Consider the following 24,686-nt stretch of genomic DNA (forward strand, 5'->3'; position numbering starts at 1 on the left):
TAACTCGTGATTAATCGCAATTAATCGCACATTTTTATCTATTCTAAATGTCCCTTGATTTCTTTTTGTCCCATTATTTTTTCTCATTTTAATGCTCTTATCAACGTGAAAAAAAACTACAAAGTTTGCTAGGCCAAAAAGAACGTTTAACTGACAGCATTAATCTTAAGTACTGGTAATGCTTAGTGTGTCAATAAAGTACATGAAAATGCTCTTTCTACAGCTGCAAATGTGCAGTAAATCACTTCTATATGTGCTGGAGCTAACAACACAGCAGGAAGTACCAAGCACAGATGTGTAGTGTGAAAATCCCACCACCTTTGGAACATCAAGGGTCTTCTGTTGTGAATGATTCCCCCCCCCCCCCCCCCCTAGGCCATACAGGCTGTTTGATTCATACTTTACAAAGAGAGCTACAGGAGGCCTCAGCTGATGTGGAGCCAACATACCGAGTATCTTGTTGATGGTGGAGCATGTCCACATACTGTTTTGTAGCTATTGAATGTCTAGTGGTGAACAGAAACAGGGCTCCAGTAATCTGCTTTAACATCAACCAGGACATAAAAATTGTGATCTGGAAGGCTTCAGCCCTGCCAGTGTGTAGTGTTATTAGGTATTCCATGGAGGCAAGAGGGGGGGCTCTTTCTGAGAGCATGTCTCCCAAAAATAGCGGGGCAACTGGAGAGTGGCACGTCTGGGCTGGAAAAACACTCGTCGGCTGGGGAATATTGCGACACTCACCGTCCTGTTGCTGCCTCTCAATCAGGAGCTCCTCCATTTCCAGCTGCCTGAATGAGAAAACATGTCTAGTCGAGATATGACTTCCTGAACAAAATTATTGACCCTTACAGAAAATCCCTTCTGCTGTGACTGCTCTCCTCCTGTTTACTGTAGCAGGTACGTGTCTTTTCTGTTTGTTTTCCTTAAGACATGAGATTGAGCTGTTTGCTCATGCTGTCTGTTTCTAGGCTTGGACTTGATGGAATGTTTTACTTTTGAACTTGTTTAAATAAAAGGTTTTATATTAAGTTGAATGTATGAAATAATGAAATGTTCTAGAAGCTTTTTCTACTGCCATGTTATAGATGAACTATTGTAGAGTGCTTTTACTGGCCCTGCTGAAGGAAAAAGACTATGTGCTGTGACCGTTACAAAGCATGGTGTGAGGCTCTGAACATGGGCTTCTGTTTTATTCCCTAAGATAAACATAGGGAATAGTTTGGGATAGTTCACCCAAAACTCCATGTAAGCCATTGAGCAATATCTTCATATGAATGAATGTCAAGTAGCTCTTGTGTCTTAATCTTGTCCAACTCCTCCCTGGTAAGACATGATGAGACAGAAGCTGGTGGCCGTGTCAGGAACACTGTGTCCTGCCATGGTGGCTCAGTCCGACGAGGACCTGAAGGTCCCGCCTGGCGGTAACGAGGTGAAGATGCAGATGAAGCGCGAGATCTCCCTCCTCAACGGGGTGTGCCTCATCGTGGGCAACATGATTGGCTCCGGGATCTTTGTCTCTCCCAAGGGGGTCCTGATGTACAGCGGCTCCTACGGGCTGTCGCTGGTCATCTGGGCTCTGGGCGGGATGTTCTCTGTGTTTGGGGCGCTGTGCTACGCCGAGCTGGGCACCACCATCACCAAGTCGGGCGCCAGCTACGCCTACATCCTGGAGTCGTTTGGTGGCTTCCTGGCCTTCATCCGGCTGTGGACCTCCATCCTGCTGGTCGAGCCGGCCAGCCAGGCCGTCATCTCGCTCACCTTCGCCAACTACCTGGTGGAGGCGCTGTACCCCACCTGCCAGCCACCGTACGACGCCATTCGCCTCATTGCTGCCGCCTGCATCTGTAAGAATCCCTCGGATCCCTCAGCATGTACAACTAATGGCTATTAATACTGGTGTCGGAAAGTAAACCCTTTTAAAACGTGTGTAATGAGATAGTTTGCTTAATCCTGTGATATATCAGATGGTGTGCTCACACTTCCTGTGATGTTCTCCCATCATTGATTTTCTGTGGAATAAGGACTGCCCTGTTTTCTGAACGAGAAGTACGTACTCCCACGGTTCAAGTGTGATGTCACACCAGCACTGCATGCCCCCAATGCTCCTGTGGGTTGGCACCGGCTGCAATTAGACCAAAGGGCCTACAGAAGGTGCCAGAGTGAAAAATAGCCTTGCATTGTGAGGCTTCTCTCAGCAGTGTGAAAGTGGCACACCGAGTTGGTATTTAGGTTACAGTGCAGCAATGCAATGAGTCAGCCTCACAGTCCAGACCGGGGCAGCAGATCCATCTGTTACCGACGGGAGGAGAAAGGTTGACAGGAACTATGAATGAGTAATGGAGGTTTAGTGACACTGACTGCAGAGATTATTTGAAGTGCAGTATGTGTTGTGTATAATAAATAAGTACAAAATAAAAGTATAAATTCTTACTAAACTGTCATACTTTTCCACATATATTCTTATCCAAAGTAGGAGGGATTGGTACAGGGAGTTATTTCATTTATTTTGTACACACAAGTAATATATTTCTCCCTCTCCCTATTTTCAGGCATGTTGATATTTATTAACTGTGCCTATGTGAAGTGGGGTACTATGGTCCAGGATCTCTTCACATATACCAAGATCATGTCTCTCATCCTAATCATCATCATGGGAGTCATAAAGATTGCTAATGGTGAGAGGAGTGAAACCTAAAAATGAAATCCATGCAAATCTTCATCTCAACTTTCATCTTTCTTGCCCTCTTTTTCTCTCTTTGACTCTTCCCCTCTGCCTGTCTCCTGCCATCTCTCACTCTATTATATCTACCTATGTATCCATCCAGGAGAGACTCAGAACTTAGAACACCCATTTGAAGGTTCCTCTGTCGAACCTGGTCCCATAGCTCTGGCCCTGTACTCTGCACTGTTCTCCTACTCTGGATGGGACACCCTCAACTTTGTCACAGAAGAGATTCAGAACCCCGAGAGGTAGACACAAACATGCATGCATGCAGACGTACTAACTCACGCATTCATGCATTCACTTAGTCACTCACTCATATACCTCAAACAAGTCAACTAGCAGCTACGCCCTCAGATTCAAACTCAGAATGTTCCAGATCTTTAGTGTTCACTTTACCTAGGTGTTCTTCATTGTCCATGCAACTCTACATTCCAAGTGTTAACAGAGACAAGACAACAACATGTTACAATGCTGCACAAAAGCAGTAGCACTGATGTTATCTTCCTGGTCCAAGGCTAGAAACAAGAGCTCTATTCATGTCTGGCTTGGAATGCTGATTAGTCAGTCATGGTAAAATGGTACCTGTGACTCATTAAAGTAAGCATGTCAAATGTTACAATCAAGGCCATAGGATCTACTTAGACAATAGAGCTGTTATATCTATGGAGTTACAGTATATTTAGTTCCTGTTTAGTCAATACCATGTAATTAATAATTTTTCAACAAATGTACTGAGGCATTTCAGATGAACTGTAGGAAATAAACTCAGTTTTTAAGTTTGTGAGTGACTGTATATGTGCATACTGTGTTATGTGTCAGTGTTGACATACATATTTGTTGTATTTGCAGGAACCTGCCTTTGGCTATTGCTATCTCTATGCCCATTGTGACCATCATCTACCTGCTGACCAACGTGGCCTACTACGTGGTCCTGGACATGCCCTCTCTGCTGGCCAGCGACGCTGTTGCCGTGGTAATGTCTCCCTGACCTACATAATCAACTCTGACAGAAATGCGACTGCACTGTTCATATGATCCCTGATCTGGTCACTTAACTATGGAGAGATGATTGTACTTCTCTATGTTTGTTGTGAAATATGTGCTTTAAAATGTTTTTTTAATTCTCCAGACGTTTGGAAACGCTGTCCTGGGCTCTTTCAGCTGGATCATTCCTATCTCTGTGGCCATGTCCTGCTATGGAGGGCTCAACGCCTCCATCATTGCTGCCTCCAGGTAAGAGTCAGTCATGTTCTCTTCTCAGTCTGGGACAACTGGTGGGTTCACCTTAGGCCTTATAGTATACATGGGTATTAAAATAGTTTAGCTGTAAGACTTGATAAAAACATTGGAAGAATATTCATAAATGTTTACCCAGGTTACCCATGTTTGCAATTTCTTCATTCAAAATGAACAGATTTGAACAGTTTAGCGATATACAATATTGCTATGTCCTTTTACAGCAGCCGTACCCACACAAAACAAATATACAGTAGGTTTAATGTTGCAGTTATTCATTTTAATGTACTTAATTTATAGTGTATGTCGCTGTAAATAAAAGCATAAATAAAATGAAAACAATGTAATCGGTAATCATCCCCCTTGCTTCATGCGTTGTCTAGGTTGTTCTTCGTAGGAGCGAGAGAGGGACACCTCCCAGACAGCCTGAGTCTGATCCACATGGAGCGCTACACGCCTGTTCCTGCCCTCATATTCAACGTGAGTGAATATGTCAGTGCAGTGGCTGTGGACAGTACCTCGCTGTGGTGTTAATGTCGCTGAGCAGGCCTCCATGTGGTTCCTCTTGTGACCTTTCATGATGGAAGTCCCTGTGCTGTGTTCCTCCTCCAGGGAGGGATGGGCCTGATATTCCTGTGTGTGGAGGATGTGTTCCAGCTCATCAACTACTTCAGCTTCAGCTACTGGCTCTTCGTGGGGCTGTCCGTGGCCGGCCTCATCTACCTCCGCGTCACACAGCCTGACAGACACAGGCCTGTCAAGGTGACGCACCTGCTGACCCCCGTGTTTCTCCCTCGCTTTCTACCTCTCTCTCCCGATCGCTCTTTCTCTCGCTCTCTCTCTCTCTTTCTCCCTCTCTTTTTTGCTCTGTCTCCATTTTTTTCCCCCACCTCCAGCTGATCGTTGCCTCCTCTCTCTCCGCACAGCTCTCCTTGTTCTTCCCCTTCATCTACTGCCTGTGCAGTCTCTTCCTCGTCATCGTGCCGCTTTACGGAGACACCATCAACTCTCTCATCGGCATCGGCATTGCCCTGTCAGGAATACCTGTCTACTTTGTAGCCATCTACCTGCCGGAGGAAAAGAGGCCAAAGTTCATAGGCAATATCAATGGTAAGGGTTCAAAAGTGCTTCAGTTGGCTGCCTTGCGGGGGTTTTAGAAAAGTGACGTTATCATTACTCATCATTTATGGTGTTACCATCTTGCCTTGACCCAGTATGTTGAAGTGCTTCCTACACCACACTGCCAAAGCCTGTCCCCGAGCAATGATTATAAAATGTTACTTGTCTGAGCGCTCAGTATCTCTCATAAGACATGACATACATTCCCACAAATGTAACATTTAACACAGAAATCTTTTATCTCCCTCTCTTTCTTCCCCTTTCTCTGTATTTCTCTCCTCCTACCTCTCTCCTTGTGTCAGCCACGGTCACCAAATACACTCAGATCATGTGCTATTGCTGTCTGACTGAACTGGATGTGGAGCCAGAGATACTAGCTAACGGTAAAAGCCAATGAGAGCACCTGCTTCGTGCCCCACTCCCCGCCCCCTGCTCCCGCGGGGGAGATACCCGCCCTTCCATGAGTATTCTGGTTGGGATTTCAAATGTCTTCAGAGTCTGAGAACAAAAGAAGAAAAGATATTTCAGAGAACAATTTTTGCTATTGTGGTCATACTGACATTTTATATACTTTGGGACAAAGCAACGATTTTGTATCACTGTCTATTTTTTGTGCTTTTGGAATACACTTGAATATTGATCGAAATGTTCTCCTGGTGAACAATGAACTATGATACATGGAAATGTTAGCGATTTCTAAATGTACCCGTAGAATTCACATCATTGTGTCAGATCATGTGTTTTCACAATAAGCTGATTCATGATGAGTTGGTTTCATAAAGCTATGACTAACAAGAGTGTTGGACCAAAGTGTATTCTAGAAATTAACTTTAGCACTAGCACTCCTATTCTGTGATATTACATTACATTTGCCAACTGTCACACACATAATTAGCGCTTTTATTGTTATTAATATGTATTTGCTACCGATTTTGGTCATTTAGAGTTACCTGAGGCTGAAGTTATGAAGGATATGTTTGCAGAAGTCATAGCCAAGAAGACTGAATGTGTTTTTTGCTTGGTTATTTTGCCATATGTTGAAGTCTCCGAATAGATTTTGGTGGGCTTGTTGTAAGCTGTACCCTTTAAATGGCTTGGAGACTATTATAACCTGTGCCACTGTGTTCCAAGATTGAACTTCAAAGTATTTAGCAATGTGCCTTCCCGGTCTTTGCTATCCCCTCACAGTTCCATACCTTTTCCTCCCCCTAATCCAAGCACTAGCCGTCTTTACAGTATTTCTCCTTCCACTATGATTTTTTTTATGTCTATGTAAAGTTTCAAACCATATTTGAAACAACATGTCAATTTACTTCTTGTCTGGTACAGTCAAAGTAAACCACTTACATTTTTATATTCACAGTGTGATTTGTGTCGCTACGTTCAAAATCTCCATATTATACTTTATGTGTAATGTGTAATGTAATGCTTTATTATATAGCATTACATTACACCTTTAAATGTGAGGGTATTGAATTGAACTATTGAGATTAATAAAATAGTTCAATTTTGAAAACATTATTTATTTACCCGAGTAGACAGGTCAGTCTGCGCTCTGACATCACTACAAGGCTGCCACAAGGGGGAGCCATCGCATACAATTACAAAATATCCTCAGTCCATTGAGAAGTTCACTGAATCTTTTTTGACTTCATTAACCTATCAGCGCAAACCCCCCCCCCCCCCCCCCCCCCCCATGTTACATACACCATGTTTTATTGCAGTTTTTGGTGTTCAGATTGGCAATCAAACAAGAGCTTTGTTTTTCAGTGTTTTTTTGTCAAAAATAGATTTCATATCAATGTCATTAAGCTTTTAACAATATATTTATCCAGCTCAGGAAGCACATTTCACAGCCAACCTCTAAACAGAAACAACAGCTTGGCCTGTTGAGTTGCCCGTGTAGAACATGATTACGTTTCATGTATTCATGAATCATCATCATTGAAGAGAAAAGGCAAGGTAAATGCTACACAGTTTCATGGTTTTCATGTTCCAAGTGAAGTCTGTTAAGCAACATATTTGTGTTCTTTAAAAATGTGTATTGCTTTCACCAATAATGATCATGAAAGTGGCAGTCATCAGTAATCATGAACGGATGACTGTCTATAAGGTGACAGTGTACCTAAATTACACTTCTGAATTGCAAATGACTTATAAGTCCACTATGATGTAAGATCTCAAACCGAAGCATTCAACCTTTCTCTCGTCCTTCCGTGGCTCTCACATGCTTCTGAACCGTGCTAATCAATGCTGCACAGGCCTCCTGCTTCACCTTTTCACATGACCCGGGTGTTGGGATGAGCCACTTGGCAGTGGTGCTCTTATAAGACCGGGGCACCAACCCACCGACAGTCAAAAGAAGATCCAAACTCCCCGCAGCAGCACTCAGCATCCCAGAGAACCAGACCAAACTTCTCCAGCCATGCGTGTGAAATCTCTGCTTGTGGCATTCGGGCTGATTCTGGGGGTCTCCTTCTTTGCTGTGTCCAGTGCAGATCCCCTCCATGCGCAGTGCAAAGTGATATGGTATGGAGTCTTGTTTCTCTTTGAATGTGTTTGAATGTGAAAGAGATTGGTATAAAGTCCAGGAATTGTAATGTAATGAATCCATGTCAATTGATCCAGGAATGGGTCAGTTTAATTGTAATGGACTTGACAAAATGCAACAGGAGAGAATTGTTAAGGCTATATGGTAGTCGAATGATATAGACAAGTTTTATCATGGCATGTGTTAATATGTATAAGGGCATTACTGATAGGTGTGTCCATGTTGTCATCAACATCAGAAATTATAACTTTTATGTAGCCATAATGTACCTCACTGTGTGCTGAATGCATGGAATGTAATTGGAAAGTGCGTTTGTCTTTGAAGTTATTCACTCAGTAATTGATCAAATTGTGGCTAATAATGAGCTACAGGGTATAGCTAATGTCTCAAGATGACGTCAAAAAATGTTGTTGTTGAGATCTAGAGATCTCTCAGTGTGGTTATAGATGAAAATTCACATCAGACAAGGTACCATGTGATTTCACTTTTCTCTCCGCCTCAATTTCTCATACTGGTTATGGCTGACATGCTTGTTAGACCGATCCAGAGATCAACAAGATTGTGGATTCTGTTGAAGAAATTGTATGACCTTTACATTCAGTAGGACGTGGCAAACATAACTCCATAAGACCTTAGGATGATTACAGACAACGGCTACAGTAGTTGGCTTGCTAGTTTATCCTCACGTGAAATGGTACACATGTTTACGCAGAACGATTACATTTTTACTCACAACTGGGGCCCGTTCTCCGTACGTCGCTTATTAAATCCGAGATCAAATGACACATCCAAGATGACATCATCTTGCTAATCATGATCTGGCTAATTTGGTTCTTCGAACACCCATGTTGTTTATAATTAGTATAGCTGGATTGAGTTATGCGTTGGTCTAAAAGGGGGTATGTATCGATAGTAGAAACCTTGATCATCAACGCTGCTATTGGCTGCTCACATAAGTCTATGGCTGCTCACCGTGGCCAAAATGAGCGCCCTGTTTTTTCCGCAACAGAGCAACAGCTTGCTCGAAGGTTGCTCCGAATTTGAAGATTTTATCAGAACGCCAGGGAACACCTCAAAGTCTGCAAAATCCAAGAAAGAGGGCTGGCAAAAAGTAGCAGACCAAATGTAGAGGAGTGACAACGCGTTTTATCGCTTATTACAGTAAGCTAGGCCTATGTTTTTTTTAATTTTCATACTTTCATATTTTTATTTATCATCTTTAATGTCATATGATGTGGTTTCAACAAATTTATTATGTAAATGACACCTTCACAAAAAAACGATAGGCTATCCTCTCAAAAAGTATAGGCTAGCATCGCGCTGTGCTTAAGGAGCCTATCTATCACGCAATGAGCAATTAATTCGGTTTCATGTTAACTTCTGCTTATTATTCTTGCACCTTCTGCAACAGGTTCCTGTAGTAAAAAGGGACAAGACATGTCTGTGACAGACTTCCTGTATCACCTCTGCTTGTAAAGCCTCAATCTCATCGTGTTTACATAAAATAAACCTGCTCCCAAGCAGGTTTAAGTTTACGGACCTGTTGCTATGACAGCAAGTCCAGGATGAGCTTCGAAGAACCGAACAATCCAAGATAATGACAAATCGTCAACAATCAAATCCAGCTAACTGAGTTAGCGACGTACCGAGAACGGCCCCCTGGGCTCTCAGCGATCATAAACAGAAATAATGTATCACAACAGTTGGAGAGCAGCCCAAACAGGCCTGTACCATTATATGTGTGTGATGGGATCTCTTTGTATGTTTGCCATGCTCTATTTTCTCCCCAGGTTGTTTGGCATCCCATGCCGGGATGTCTATGTGGCTCTGGTGAACCAGATCAAAGCCTGGAGGACGAGGGCCAGCTGTGAATCTGGTGGAGAGAACTGTCTTTATGAGGTAGAAGGCCCAATTCTCTATCCCCTACTGTGCACTTTTCAAATGATTTTTTCGCCATCCTTAAAAAACATTTATCCTCTTGTGTTGTAGTTGGTGTCTTCATCTCCCATCCTGATCAAAGCCAAGCACACCTCTCCCACGACCAAGGATGTGGACGACCTCAGGTTCAGCTTGTATTCCATGGAGGAGTCCTCTGTGTGCCGTGTGACTGTGAGCTTTTAGATAGGTCAAAGGTTGCTAAGTTCACTTCAGAAGGAGCACAGTCTAACTCTGAGACACACACTCAACTGTCCTCACATGAACACAACTTCTCTTCTTCACTTCCAGGGAGAGGCAGTGTCAGAGTCCTGGGAAGACCTGATGGACAACGGCACCAACTACTGCAGTCTCCACAACCTGGTAGAAGGTGACATCATAAGCTCCTCATGCTCTCTTGTAGTGCACTCTCAACCTTACTACCACAGGGCAATGCCAGGTTCAATATATTTAAAAGATACAATTGAACAAATATTTTATTTCTTTTTTCTTTTTGGGGGGTTTAATATTCTAGTTGTAAGAAATGTTTCATGCAAGATTAGGATTTATTCATTCAGAAATTTAGATTTTGACCACATTTAGATTAGACACCTATGGAAACTGTCAACTGGAGCAGTACCAAGAACTCCAATGTACCTTCAAAATGCACTTGAAACTTGACATACTCTTCCTCCATATCTCAATGACCACGTGTCTCTGGCCCTCGCTGACCAGAGCACAGAGACAGCCCTTCTGCGCTAGCTCCTGCCCAGTCAGACGATGCATTGTCCTCTTTTCCAGGCAGTGGACTCAGTCAGGTGGAAGGATACAAAGAGTACACCAACGAGTGGATCTGCCTTGAGTACACCACAACCAACTGCTCCATCTACTGAGCCAGCGGCCATGTTTAAAACCTACGTCTGTCTTTATTAAGAAACCCCGAGTGATGATGGCTGTAAAGTTGATGACAAAGAAAGGCGAAAGAGGCTCTTTAGTAACCACATTCACTTTATTTGATGTAGATCCTGTTTCCAGGTTAAGGGTCAGGGGGATTGCAGATTCTAGCTTTATTATTACAGGCATTGATGCTTTTATTGTTATTATCCTTAGTGCTTTAATGAAACACGATTACCTTGTTTACAATGTCTATGCACCCGGTCTCACTGCTGGGACCTCCTTTTCATAATGGAAGGAAAGTTTCTTTCCAGTTATATAAATAGACTTTTGACACCACCACTTTAGCGTGTACTTTGTAATCAATCCATCATAATCATGTCAAACTGTTTAATGTTATAACTTCTATTTATTGGAAAAAAAGGTCAAAGAGTGGTTCCAGAAGTAAGCCATACAGCAGAAGGGAAATAAAGTGCAACAAAGCCCAGAACCAGGCCATGGGATTTAGTTACAAATGTGTATACAGAATAGTTTGATATACTTGTTACCCAGTCATAGACACAGACTACAATACCCTTTTTAACATAGAAACTCTCAAGTAAAACATAAAGAAAAGAATACCACCATCAATGTATTATCTCAATGTGTGGCACGTTGTGATAGTCTATAAACTTGCAATATAATTCAACTATAAGTAATAGGTAGTAGAATTGAGAAATTGAATTGTGAAAAGTTGTGTCCTGAATTATTCAGACACACTGTCACACTTTCTGTATCTTCCTCAGTGTCATCTGAAAATCCAGATGTGGTTGTAACTTCTGTAGTTGTGCCTGGAGCTATAGAAAAAATCTACCTTTATTTTAAAATGTATTTACATGTAAATTCAATTATGGATTGATGAGCTGACAGGGATCATTCCTGAACATTTATAACTATTACCTGTTGCACTAATGCAGAAACCGTAGTTTCATTCAGTTCTTGATGAGACTGCCAAGTTGTCACCGCAATCACTAATGCTGTAAAAACCAGTAAGGGTATTAACAATACTGAGATACATGTATATTATACATCCACATGTAAAATATAGTCTACAGTTGGTGTGTAATAGCCTACCTCTTTCCGGTGAAGCTGGTGCTGGCGAGGTTGGTGTGAGTATTTGGTATCCTGTGGTAATATTACAATCCACCCACAGAAACATATTTAAAGTGTGATCTTGATTTCCAATTTTTGTTATACTTAGATATTAATCTATCAAATAAAAGAGTGGGTTCAAAGGTATAGGTAATACCTCACAGCATAAAGAAACCTAGCACATTTGTATGCTAAAACGTTGACAGACTTCCGTACTACAAACGGCTTTCTATAAGCCTAGAAGGCTATAGGATCCAGGAATAAGAAAAGTCCACGACTATTCCACGACTCCAAGTCCACGACTATTATCAAAATGTGCAATAATGTCAAATGAAACGGGACAATGCATACCCGTTTGTCCCGCTGACAATGTGAAACATGCCGCCAATATGAATAGCAGCATAATGTTGCCGTATCGGTCCTGTTGGAACATTCTTCAGTGAACGGGGCTGTTGTTTCACTGTCCTGGTTTTCTTACCTGTGTTTCGTACTAGGAAGTCACCTTGATTAATAGTCTATACCTGGAAAGAAGGTGTTGCCTCATAAAATAAGAGCTCGGTTTTCTTTGTCATCAACAACAACCCGTAAAAAAATGTTTTATGTTGTCCTTGATTTTCTGGATCAAGTTGTACTTTTCCTTAAAGAAGCTGAACAAGTGCAAAAACCTCTTGAGACTTAGACATTTATACCCAAATATTTACATTTACTTTGGCAACAACTATCCAAACATGAACAATAATTATAACATGAAGGAATACAGTACTGTAAACAGTATGATATAATAACAGCATGACTGACTGCTTCTTTTCCCCACTCTGACATCTCACTCAACATTATTGATTGATGTTTCTCTTTTTTTAAATAAATAAAAATTACTCAACTAATGATTGAACTACTGACATTGTCATTGACTGTGGCATCAGACCATAGTCATCATTTCTAAATATCTTTCTCAAACAAACAATAACCAACTATACTTTCTCATTCTTTCTGCAGAAATAAACTGTAGGAGTGAATTCGGGTAATCTGGGACATTTTTTGCATGCATTTTCTCATTGGAAACCTGATTAACTGGTGTCCCTTTCTGTGACACCACACCAATCAAGTTTTGTGTGTTTTCAGTCACATAACATCCATGCTAAACCTAGGGTAAAAGTTCTGTGGACTAGACATTGTCATAGCGTTGAAGAAAACGCTCTGGAGTTTAAGTGTCCCACATTACCCAATGTCCCAGATTACCCGAATTCACCTTACATTGTTTCAGGAGATGTTTTTCTCCATTTTTGAAAGACGGTTCCTCTGTCAATATAGGAAATGAATGCTTTGGCCATACAGATTCAAAACGCATGTCAAATGCAGGCTTTATTTCTACACTGAAACATATCACATTTATAATTATAAAACACCATAATAAGTGCAGCATAATCCACTTCCTTGCATTAACAATAGGAATGTTTTCAAAGCTAAAGGTTCAGAGAACAGGTCTTAAGGCCTGTAAATAACAGTCATGATTTTGGTTTATTAGGACCAATTCAGATATAATGGTTGGAGAATGTAAGAAAAGAATGGAGAACATAATTTCAATTGCATACATTTATTTTCACTTAACTGCAAATGATTGAGTTTTATGCATCAATGCGTGAAAATGAATAAACTGAAAGGGCCCTTTGTCCAATGTGTTCAAAAGTGACACACACACTCTTTTCTACTGGCTGTGACATCCCGGTGGCAGCGACATTGATGACATGTGGGTATTGTTGATGCTGGCCTATGGTGTGTGTGTGTGTGTATGTCATAGGGCTTGTCCTAAGGGCTCTTGCGGTGCTTGCGGCTGCTGCTGCTGCTAGTGCTGCTGCTGGCAGAACTGAGGGGCCGTGGAGAGGTGATCAAGGGGGGGGACGTCACGGACAGTCCCAGGCCCAGCTCCAGGGTCTTGGTTGGGGGAGACCGCATCCCAGATGCCCTGGGGCTGCTGCTTGTTGATGACCCTGCAGACCTACCGTGTACACAACAACAGAAGAATATTGTTTGATGAGGAACTCAGAATGGGGAGATGTTTGGAGGAGAAGTGTCATCATGTTACCTGAGGGAAGCAGAGCTACGAGCAGAGCTGGTCTTGGAGCTATGCCGACTGACTGGGGTTGAGGCAGGTGAGGGAAGGGGCAGGTGAACCTGGAGGTAAACGGGTACATCTACTTGACGAGGAAGGCACGGAGAAACTAACCGTACACCAGAATTTATAGTTGTTTCATTGCTGGATGTGATTTCTACTGTAAGTGTAGTTTTTTCAGGGTTACCTGAACAAAGTACAGCTGTAGAGCAGATCTGATGTCAGGATGTTCCTCCATGATCTCCAGCAGCATCTTGTTGATGGACCTGTTGAAGTCCTTCAGCTCCCTCAGTGCAATGTCCTTCTCCTCAAATGTCTCCTCCTTACTTTTTCTGGCTGACCGGATCTCTTTGGTCAGTTTAGAACACTATGATGGGGGGGAGGGTATTTCAATGTTTTTTTTCAAAAGGGATTCAACGGAATTATAGTCAAATTGTTGGGGGGGTTTTACTTCTCAAACTGTGCTTTATAGTGTTATAATAGCATAATAATATTTTTGCTATTATAACACTGCAATTTTCATAATAGCCAAGAGTCTAAAATCTCTTCAGATCCCAGTACGGGTAACAACCCATTGCAATAGGAGAGCTTGGTGCACAACAAACCGTTTTTGTAACTCGGTCCAGTTTTTCCTGCTGGGAAACAAGTTCTCTGTTGATGGAGACGATCCGTGACTGAGTGTCCTCTGTCCTGTTGTCCTCCTCGCCCTCTTCCTCCAGCAGGCGGTCCAGAGTGTCTTTCATGCTCTACAATGAACGCACAGACAGACAAGACAAAGACCAGTTCAGCAGGAACCAAACATACATGTCTATACCCTCTTTGTTGTTACAGCCACTCAAGGGGAACGCAGCACCATTTATGGATGATGAGCACAAAAAGGACAGATAACGACAGGTGCAGTGTTCCTGCGCGCTGAGACACAAGGAAGAGGCTGAATGAGAAACCCAGAATGTGAGACAGGGCGTGGCGGGAAAGGTGCGCCGAGGGCTGTGAGCCAGGTGTCAGGTCGAGCTACCTGGACGTCCTCCTGGAGCTCTCTGATCTGGCGCCTTTTGAACTTGTACTTCTCCTCAACTGCCCTCTTCTGTTCCTCCAGCCTCAGCTTCTCATGGTACTCCTCACCTGCGACACACACCAAGGCCGTAGCCAAGGAATCAACATTGGGGGGGACAAATTAAATTTGTTATGATAATTTTGGACAGGGCGGGCGGTTGCCTGTCGTAGCGTAGCACATTTATATTTGTATTTATATTTTTATATCAATATGTTGGGGGGGACATTTTGACCAGATTTGAATATTTGGGGGGGGATATGTCTCGTCATACATACTGGACTCTGTCACTTTGTTGAAGGATTTGCGAAAAGTGCTGTTGTGGTTGTTGACGACGTGCAGCGTATTCTCCAGAGCTCGGATCTCTTTCTCCATCTTGCGGATGTTGGCGTCCAGGTCGTCTCCTTCCCGCTGGAGCTCTTCCTTCTCCTGGGCGGCCTGGAGGGAGGCGCACGGGGGGCGATCGACGGGGGGAACGCTTCCAAGGGAAAAGATGTCACGAAAGATGTCACGAAGCCCCTCCTACCTTGATGACATAGTAGGCCTGGGACTTCTCCTCCTCCCCCTCGGGAGTCGCCATGGTGATGGTCATGATCTCGTACCGTGTCCTCATCTTGTCAACCTTGGACAGTCTCTCGTGCACCTCGGCGCTGGAAAACAGGAGAAGCACTCGGGTCATGGGGGACTCTTTGAGGAGAGGAAAAAGGCCCAAGATGGTCCTCGAAAAGTGAAAGATTGCGACTTTAGAACCAATCAACCCCCACAGTTGGCCGCCACTAAATGACACGGAGGAAGGGGGTGGAGGGGAGGTGCATTGGGACACAGTTACCTGAGCCCTTGACGCTCCTGGTCAGTGATCTTAACCTGCTTGCAGAGCATCTCCCTGTGGACCCTGATCTCCTCCTCCCTCTCCTTCATGGCTGTGCGCAGCTGCAGCCTCCTCTTCTCCAGAGACAGCACGCCGTCAGCCTTGTTGTACAGAAGGTCCCTCAGCCGCTTGATCTCCAGCTTCATGATGTTGTCCTCCACCATGGTGTCCTGGCAACCAGAGAGGTCAAAGGGGCAAGACGTGTCCCGTGAGTGGCGGGCGGCGTCCACTTACAGACAGTTGTCGTTCATCGTAGATCGAAACATTTCCTATGGTTGAGGGGGTCAGTGCAGACAGGAAGACTACTACCGTATTTTCCGGACTCTTAGTCACACTTTTTTTCATAGTTTGGTTGGTCATGCGACCAACTTATAGTCAGGTGCGACTTATATATCAAAATATATATAAGAATTCAATGGATTCGGTGATGTGGAATGAGATCGGGAGCTTGGTGAACTAGTTTACAGGTAACTTGCTTGTTGGACTCGCTTGCTTGTTATGTTAATTTAGCCTATTCAGCCTCCCAGGTATGTTCTTTATGCTATTGTGAAGCTGAATAACTGCTAATGTGTTGCGTTAACATACCGGACACCTATTCAGCCTGTTGTTCTTTGTGCTATTGTTCCTTTCCAGATCAAATGTCTTTTCTTGGTCTTTGGGAAATACATTTCGAAATAAATGCGACATATAGTCCAGTGCGACTTATATATGTTTTTTTTCCTCTTCATGACGCATTTTTTGACTGATGCAACTTATAGTCCGGAAAATATGGTATGTGGATCAACACTGCGATGAGGGACGTCACCTGCTTCTTGAGCCTCAGCTTCTTCAGCTCCTTGTCAGTGGTGTCATTAAACAGGTTGAGCTCTTCGATCTTGGTGGTCATGTTTCGATTCTCGGATCCAGTCTTCTCAGTCTCTTTCTTCACACAGCGAATGTCATCCTGTCAGTGGGCAGAGGCAGATACTAAAGTGAGACTGTAGCCCAATCCAGCAAAACCGGCTACTGAAAGTGCAGGCTAATACTAGAGGCGACGGCCTTTTCCGACAAACAGAAAAAAATGGGAGCTGACAGGAAAACAGCACAACGCGAGGCCTGAATGGTCCACTCCCCTCCCACGACCCCCCTGCCCCAGGGGGGTCGTGAGAGGACGTGTGTGTGTGTGTGTGAGGTGGGGACCTGGAGCTTCTTCAGCTGGGTGGTGAGCAGGCCGGCCGTCCTCCTCTTCTCCTCCAGGGTCTCGGCCAGCTGGCTGGTCTTGTGCTCCAGGGCCTGCTTCTCATCCGTGTTCACGTCCCCTTTAAGACGAGACATCTTCCTCTCCAGCAGCTTGATCTGGAAGTCCTGTTGACAGGGAAGAAGCAGTGGTGAAGATGAACTCACACGACGTCCACACATATCTCGTGGTAGTAAAGGAAGCGATGATGGTATTTAGAGTCATTTAGTGGATGGTCTGTGGTTGGATGCTCGGAAATACATCAGATCCATGACAAAATAAATACACGATTCAATGGATACAAAAAGTGTGAGGTCCTCTCCCATGCCTGGTTGTAGATGATTTTCTGCTGTTTGAGGGAGTCCTGGTCCAGTCTGGTGAGGCGTGTGTCCAGGGAGGCGAGGACGGTCCTGCTCCCAGACAGCTGGGCCACAGCATCCTTCTCCCGCAGCCTCAGGGCCTGCAGCTCCTGGCTCTTCCGGAACAGCACCTGCCGCTCGCGGTGCAGCTCAGCGTCCACCTCCTGCCCCCCGCGAAAGAAAGAAAAAAAAACACGGCTCAGAATCAGTTCAGGTAGCGACGGACTTACAAACGAGTTACGGTGAAGTTCATGTCAGTCAAATTGTTCACACCGGTGGGTCGAAAAAGGTTCTCGATTTGTCACAAAAGCAGGGTCTCACTTTGATGGCTTGCTCCTCCTCCTTCACCATCTGGTCCATCTGGGCGGCCCTCTCCTCCACCGTGAGGGCTGTTTCTGTTACGGCCCTCAGCTTCTCCTCCAGGGCCAAATTATGGAGTTTGTCTGCCTTCACTCTGCAACCACACATACAGGTAGCCAAACCATCACTCAGGCACAAGGGGGCAGCTCAGCTGACCAACCATAGAGGGGAACAACCAATGAGGTCTGGGACAGAACGTACTTCTTCGCTTTGACCTGAATCTCTTTTTTCACGTTGGCCAGCTGTGACCTCATCGATTCTACTTCCGTGGCTGACCGATCCACCATGCCCCTGAGACTGTCCAGCTAGAACACACATGGATCAGAAACATCCGATCAGAAACCACCCATTAAAAACAATGCCGTACAGTCAAATCGAATCAATAATAAGCTCTAGGCCAGTAATACAATCTAATTTAGCAACACTGTGTCTCTAAGCAGGAAGTCATGACTCATGGACTGCTGACATGGAGAAGGAGCAGGTCTACCTTACCTCATCCACTAGTCTGATGCGGTTCCTCTCCTGCTCCTGGAAATCCTGTCTGAGTTTGGCTGCCTGCCTCTCTGCCATGGTTATCTTTTTCTCATACTCCCTGTTGTTCTCTATTTCTCTCTCCAAAAAGGTCTTCTTCTCTTGGATCACACCATTCCTCTCTCTGATATCTTGATTGACTTGGGTTAGTAGCTGGAGGTGAGGCAAAACAGAATATCACGTACACCTATCAATTAAAACAAGTTATGTAGATAAATGTTTTCAGAAACTTGTCCCGTCATTTCTCACGCACTTGTTCCGGGAGTACAACGGTATCAGATGTTAGTTTATTTCCTCCAGGAACTCAATGACACTTATTGAGGGACTTGTTGCACTTGTTGGTTAGTTGTAACCGATTTTGCTACTTGTACTCGCTGTGAATTATATTATTGTTGCTTGCTTTCCTCCAGGTACACTCTGGCCACTTTAGTGGATCATGTCATTTAATTGTAACTTGTAACATGCTCTTATGGTTCTACCCATTGGCTCTTAATTGCTTTTCACAATGTATGCTTCATGTTTTGGCTACCCACAATGTTTTTGGGGCTTTCTCGCTGTTTATGATCATTGACCTATGCACCTTTTGCTCTTTCTTGTATGTCGTTTTGGATAAAAGTGTCGGCTAAATGACTAAATGTAATGTGTTTTCCACCCAGAGAAAGGTAACATTGTAGGCCGCCATCTAGTGGTCACCATTGCACACTGCTGCATCTCTGTGTCCCTTTTCTTCATCTGCTCAATGCTGTTCTCCCACTGGCGTATGAGGTCTTGTCTCTCCAAGTGGGCCTGGCGGAAGTTCTCTGCTGTCTTATCCAGTCCAATCTAATCACAAAACACAAGGTATAAGTAGTCACTGATGAGAATAAACAATGTCTGGTCCTGGTGTGTGTGAACAGTGCTTTAATTATCTACTTAGCTAGTTAATTCATTCACCAAGATAATATATATATATTTTTTTTACCTGTGCTGACATGGTCTCAGTCAGTTCGTTGTCCAGAGCCTTGCGTTTCTGATTGGCCTCAACAGTCTTCTTCTCAATGGCCAAAGTAAGCTCCTGAGAAGAAAGGATGCAAAGAGGCATTAAAAGGAAATCCATTTGAACCTGAGCAGTAAACTACAACCCCAGAACCAGGAATGTGGTTCCTACTGCAGAACTACTGTGTTCCAGCAGACACCCTCCCCTCCTGACCTACCCGTATCCTGCTCTCATCCTGCTGGGCATACTTGATGATGGCCATAGTGTCCTCGTCTTTACGCGCTGACTCCTCCAGCCAGGCATCCAGGGTCTGCTGGTCCCAGTTCAGCTGGCTCTTCAGCTCCTCCAGCTTCTGAGAAACCTTGAAGATGCTGTTCTGAGGGTGTGTAAGTAACCATGCCTGAATGTAATGGTACTATAGATCAACCGTATCATAGAATGTGAACTAAGTTTAATGGTTTTGTATCATTAGTCAGTGTACAATGACTAACAACTGAAAACAAAAACAATGTTTAACATTTAAACGAGTAACGATGGATGGTAACGAGTACCTCCTGCGAGTTCTTTTTCTCTCGCAGAGCTCCAAGCTCATCTTCCAGCTGTGACATCTCCTGCCGCAGACGACCCATCTCTCGTTCAGCCAGTGCTTTGAAATGCATCTCTGACTCCGTCTCCCTCTCCCTTGCCTTGCACAGTGCCTGCACAGAAATACACACTGTGAAATACACACTGTCACGCAGGCTTAACAGCCAACTACAAAGTTTAAAAAACATTTAATTTTATTAATCATTAGGCCTAACACGTATACACATTTCGTACAATACGCCAACTACAAAGTTCCAGTACCATCCATGTTGGATCAGTACGTACTGTGCAATAAAGAACATGTACCTGAGTTTGAGTTAACTCTTGCCTAACATTGTTCAGATGTTCTGCCATGGCTTGTATCCTGTCTTTGCATTCACAAAGCTTATTGTCGATGAGCATCTTTTCCTTTTGTTTCCTCTGAAGCTGTTGAGACGCAAAGAGGCTACAGGTAAATGTTAGCTAGCTAGTTCTTGTAGTACACGTATGGCATCTTAACCCTTGTGTTATCTTCGGGTCGTTCTGACCCATCAGTCATTGTGACCCACCGTCGTATTGCGACAACTTTACCGCATACAAAAACAAAGTGAAGCATTTTCTTTTAACCGTTGGGCTGTCTCAGACCCCCCACATTGCGAAGGTTAAAAGAAAATTATTTTTATTTGTTTTTGTATTGGGTAAAATTGGGTAAACACAACGATGGTTCGTTATGAACCTTTGGGTCATGTGACCCGAAGGCAGCACGAGGGTTAACAAAATTGAAAAGTTGGCTACAGTAAGCAATGATTGGGCTAGCTAACACAGACCTAATTGTCAACAATTATTAAAATGTGAGGCGGTGTGTGAAATAGCATCTAATTACCTACTTACCTCATCTTCCAAGGCTTTATTCTCTGCATTCGCAACTGGGATAGCAAAACCCTCATCCCAGCCCACCTCTGATAAAAGAGCGCTAGACATTACTAGTACTAAACCACAAAAGCTTTTCGGATAACTGATTAGTAAACAAACAAACGTCTATGCGATGTTTTGTCGATTCAGATAGTCCTGCTCGTTTGTGCACTTCATTAACTTTCTTTGCGAATGTAGACCTAGCTATCTAAAACCGCAGTATGTTTTCAGCGTTTGTGCCTAGCAACTGAATCAGGTGGTTAGTTACCACCCCATCCGGTTATGAACTGCATGCGCCACAAGGGGGCAATGAAATTTACTATTGATTTGATGTGAACGTTTAATCCATCCATTGATTCTATTTGAACATCGAATTATTAATATGAGACATTTATTTGAATCTATCACATCCTCAAATTTGAGGGAAAGTGATAGTCGATATCCTACGATACAATATGTAATGTACTGTACACACTTGGAAAAAGTGTCCTTAATGAAGATGATTCTGGTTAAATGGTGAAATATTGAGCATAGAATTTAACATATGCAATACATACTTACCCAATTAACAGCATTTGGTCCACACAGGAGAAGTGCAATAATACGTAGGACACAAAGAGTCTGTTTTAAACATAAGAGATACCAAATGTAAACATTTATTTCCTTATACATTTGTCTGTATGTAATAGCATTATGCCTAAAAACAAACAAATATTACAATCAATGTTTTGTACTGGTCTCTCACACAAATGTTTCATAAAACAAACAAATCATAGCAGGAATGCACACAAAGTATTAAAATTCAATTTAATATTTGAAGAATTACATTCCCTCAGTAACCCTTGTGTTTAGATTATGATACAATTGTATTTGTCTTTCAGGGTTTCAGCTGCTTTGAGCAAACCTCAACCACATCAACTAAACACTGGGACAGGAACAGTAAGATCCAAGATGGTGACTCTCCAGTTGTCCAGAGTCAACACAAAAAGACCCATACTAAAGATAAAAGCCCACACCACCACAAGACGACCGATGAGGAGATATGCCTTTTATATAGTCTTTGTCGTGTAAAACATCTCAAGTCCTGAGGATTTGAAAGGCAACATAATCTCAGCTCAGTGCAGTCCCCTGTGCTCTTCACCATCTTGGTTGTGTGTTTTTGTTGCAACAACATTATGGACAACGTCCACCACTTGGGCAGCACTAGACAGCCGTGCTTTTGGTCCCGATGTGGGGCCGCGCAAACTCCACAAAATCATCGATAAGAACCGGCCATGCTCCTTGGAAGAGTGGAGGAAAACAAAACAGAAACAAATATTAGTCAAACAAAACAGAAACATAGTTTTAAAGAGCGATATTGAAGATTCTCCTCTAAATGAGTCCATGCAAAAAATGAGAATGCTATACATTTTTGTAGAAGAGGGCAATGTCTCAGTCAACTCATTTATTAATAGCTTAACACACGTATGACAGTGAATACACATTTAGCATTGATAATCAAATCACAAACCTTCCTCATCATAATTGGACATGTCATCTGTTATCATTGTGCTGAAGTCTAATAAGAGGTTCCATGTGTCCTTTGGGATCGATCTTTTATGATGTTCCTATGGAAAAAAATATTTAAAACCTCATGAGCTTTAATTAAAGCATAGGACATTTTGACTTTTGTAGTAGCCATTAAATTACCCATCATTTAAGGAGGGAAATGATTAACTTACCACTAAAAATTTGTTCCAAAGGTCCAGGAATTTGAATCTTCCAGCCAGTACTAAATTCCAATACGCAATTGCCATTTCTAAGTCTAGAAAATGTCAGGACATGTCTAATCAGATTATGTCTAAAATAAATAAAAAATATCAAAATGGATATGGGGAATAAAAAAAAACTGCTGATCTTACCCAAACCTTTCTGGCCAGGATTCTTTGCAAAGTTAAATGTAAACTGGTAAAAATCTTTAAATTTCCCTTGGTCCTTTAGCTCTTGCTCCATTTTTGGTAGTTGAGCCTTAAGTTTCTCTACACTGTCACATCTGAGGAAAACAAAAGATGCATTAGCACACATTCAACACTGCATTAATCAAGAGGTATGGCGGATACATTAAATATTTACAAGCATTCAGCCAAAACCGTAGACTTTAATGAAGGCCATTCAACCACAAAAAGACACTATGTCTAAAATGTGCACTGACTGAAAGCATAAAAGCTTTTCTTATTCTCTATTGCAAAGCTGAGGTGGTCCTCCATGTAGCCTCCCTCACCCTTGTTCTGACATTCCATCCATGAACTCCTGTTTGGAAAACTCGCACTGTGTTGCCGCCCGGAATTTCCAGGCAATTAGGAGCACACTTATACTGGCCGGATCCAGGCCGAGATCATCGCAGAACTGCTGGATCCCATCTATTCCGATCTTGTTGTCATCTTGAGGGTCTATATAGAGAATGAAAATAAAGAATCGGTCCATGCCTTTCATGCAGTTTTTCTAAAACCACTGCCATGGCGTGAATTCCATCTATCGTTATTTATTTTAGAGCTGGAAAAACATCTTACCTCTGTATCGATTGTAGAGTTGCTCAAGCTTTTTCTTGTCTAACGCTCCTTTCAAGTTTGAAAAGTAGAGCTCTGGATTCTGAAAAAAGTTGTCTGTGGCAACATCTAATTTCCAGTCATTGTGTGACAGGCAGGTCAATGCAGTCTTCTCATTAGATTGGGTGAAGATCATGAACTGACGAACTTTATCCTTCTGTGAGGACTTCAGCTTGTTCTGAGAAAAACAACACGTGACAGTTATAGGTGGGTGAAAATATATGAATTCCAGGTGTAGAAGCAGAAAAGGAATACCAGTGCAGGCAATGCTTAGCAATGATGACAATATTTTTGAGTTTCTATCAACCACCAGTTGATAGAAACCAGTCTGTGTTTGCAAGGGATATGGAATAATTATTACTTTGGGAGGTTTTCTGAGCTGCAAGCATCTACTTCATTTATTAAGTGGGCCGCACATTACTTGGCTGCTAGAGATACAACGTGTTTCAAAGACAATGCACATTTGGATTAGAAGCAACACACTACTGTCATACCAGCTAACAAACTGAAAACAAGGAACAACTTAACATGCAGAACACTTTTGATCCTCATTAGCCTACTTCTCATGTGTAACGTAGACCTACTGTCAGTCACAGTCTGTCAGAACCTACGTTCTCACTTGACCCCCCCCGCCCCACACACACACACACACACACACACACACACACACACACACACACACACACACACACACACACACACACACACACACACACACACACACACACACACACACACACACACACACACACACACACACCTTAATTGATCAAATAGTTAAGTACTAAGTGTGGCTCCCTAGGTAGACGTTTAGTACTGTGACTACTTTAGCTAGCTATACTATCCGTGACTAACTGCCAAAGGTCAATGATGGTATACCTTCCTTTTCGTTTTGTAGATACATGCCAAACTGTGCTGCAACAATGCTGTCAGCTATATGGTTGTTCAATAGCATGAATGAACCAGACATCTACCGCTACCTATTTGTCTAAACACTAGTACTACTAGCAATTCAGCTAGCTCTAAAGCAATTAGCAAGCTAGCAAGGAAGCTAGCTCTTTGTTTTTATCCTATAACAAATGTAGCAAACAATCATTTACGCTGGACACCTATTACGTTTATTGAATATAAAGGGTACTCTAATGAAATATATAGGAGATAACGAAGAAAAGATACGAGAAGGGACATTAACATATGTGTTTCTCACCATGTTTGTAATTGCCCGACTCCCTTTTTCCCATCCAGCTACCTCGCTCTCCACCACCTTATCCGCTCATGCGCACTTGGGCACAACAGAAGTCTGACACTTGTGCGAATACTTTTTGGAAATCCACTTTTGTTGATGTCATTGTTCAAGTTATAATGAACTGTATACAATTGTGAAAGTTCGCTACCTGAAATAAATTTAAATAACTTAAATGAAAAATGTATTGACGATGGAACATACAATGTTGTTGTTTTTTTTATTAAAGAATGTGCATTACAACGACCAAGAATCGACCAAGACCATTTTTTTCGCAGATTAGTGAAATTGATCTTTAGGAATTAGAATAAAATCTTAGACAGCCTCAAAGGAGAAACACT

General features: G+C 42.8%; 4 protein-coding genes and 1 long non-coding RNA gene across 5 annotated transcripts; 2 read left to right on the forward strand and 3 right to left on the reverse strand.

Moving 5' to 3' along the window:
* The first annotated feature begins 730 nt into the window (after positions 1-730).
* On the forward strand, positions 731-6,445 carry LOC134035965 (Y+L amino acid transporter 2). Its single transcript, XM_062480571.1, has 10 exons — positions 731-897; positions 1,329-1,844; positions 2,550-2,675; positions 2,826-2,970; positions 3,575-3,698; positions 3,855-3,958; positions 4,345-4,441; positions 4,574-4,723; positions 4,888-5,071; positions 5,383-6,445. Exons 2-10 carry the CDS (start codon positions 1,331-1,333, stop codon positions 5,475-5,477), a joined length of 1,539 nt encoding a protein of 512 aa, XP_062336555.1. The 5' UTR covers positions 731-897; positions 1,329-1,330; the 3' UTR covers positions 5,478-6,445.
* A 915-nt stretch (positions 6,446-7,360) lies between these two features.
* wu:fc46h12 (uncharacterized protein LOC568958 homolog) lies at positions 7,361-11,151 on the forward strand. Its single transcript, XM_062482069.1, has 5 exons — positions 7,361-7,609; positions 9,422-9,530; positions 9,621-9,740; positions 9,858-9,936; positions 10,347-11,151. The coding sequence occupies exons 1-5, from the start codon at positions 7,506-7,508 to the stop codon at positions 10,436-10,438; spliced, it is 504 nt and encodes a 167-aa protein (XP_062338053.1). The 5' UTR covers positions 7,361-7,505; the 3' UTR covers positions 10,439-11,151.
* LOC134036903 (uncharacterized) lies at positions 10,824-12,126 on the reverse strand. The gene is made up of 4 exons (XR_009932460.1): positions 11,922-12,126; positions 11,553-11,603; positions 11,379-11,455; positions 10,824-11,275 (listed from the first exon to the last, which is right to left on the reverse strand). It is a non-coding gene; the product is annotated as an uncharacterized LOC134036903 (long non-coding RNA).
* Positions 12,127-13,038: 912 nt separating this feature from the next.
* ccdc39 (coiled-coil domain 39 molecular ruler complex subunit) lies at positions 13,039-20,742 on the reverse strand. Its single transcript, XM_062481679.1, has 20 exons — positions 20,497-20,742; positions 19,933-20,052; positions 19,593-19,739; positions 19,259-19,417; positions 19,027-19,119; positions 18,759-18,887; positions 18,027-18,218; positions 17,736-17,839; positions 17,496-17,628; positions 17,144-17,338; positions 16,779-16,943; positions 16,405-16,542; positions 15,561-15,769; positions 15,258-15,381; positions 15,010-15,169; positions 14,696-14,802; positions 14,286-14,426; positions 13,868-14,047; positions 13,654-13,742; positions 13,039-13,566 (listed from the first exon to the last, which is right to left on the reverse strand). The coding sequence occupies exons 1-20, from the start codon at positions 20,584-20,586 to the stop codon at positions 13,377-13,379; spliced, it is 2,865 nt and encodes a 954-aa protein (XP_062337663.1). The 5' UTR covers positions 20,587-20,742; the 3' UTR covers positions 13,039-13,376.
* Positions 20,743-21,152: 410 nt separating this feature from the next.
* dcun1d1 (DCN1, defective in cullin neddylation 1, domain containing 1 (S. cerevisiae)) lies at positions 21,153-24,425 on the reverse strand. Its single transcript, XM_062481680.1, has 7 exons — positions 24,310-24,425; positions 23,067-23,280; positions 22,778-22,946; positions 22,419-22,549; positions 22,239-22,321; positions 22,028-22,124; positions 21,153-21,797 (listed from the first exon to the last, which is right to left on the reverse strand). Exons 1-7 carry the CDS (start codon positions 24,310-24,312, stop codon positions 21,721-21,723), a joined length of 774 nt encoding a protein of 257 aa, XP_062337664.1. The 5' UTR covers positions 24,313-24,425; the 3' UTR covers positions 21,153-21,720.
* Between the last annotated feature and the right edge of the window lie 261 nt (positions 24,426-24,686).

Source organism: Osmerus eperlanus, chromosome 16 (assembly GCF_963692335.1).
Source record: "Osmerus eperlanus chromosome 16, fOsmEpe2.1, whole genome shotgun sequence".
Classification (NCBI taxonomy): Eukaryota; Metazoa; Chordata; class Actinopteri; order Osmeriformes; family Osmeridae; genus Osmerus; species Osmerus eperlanus.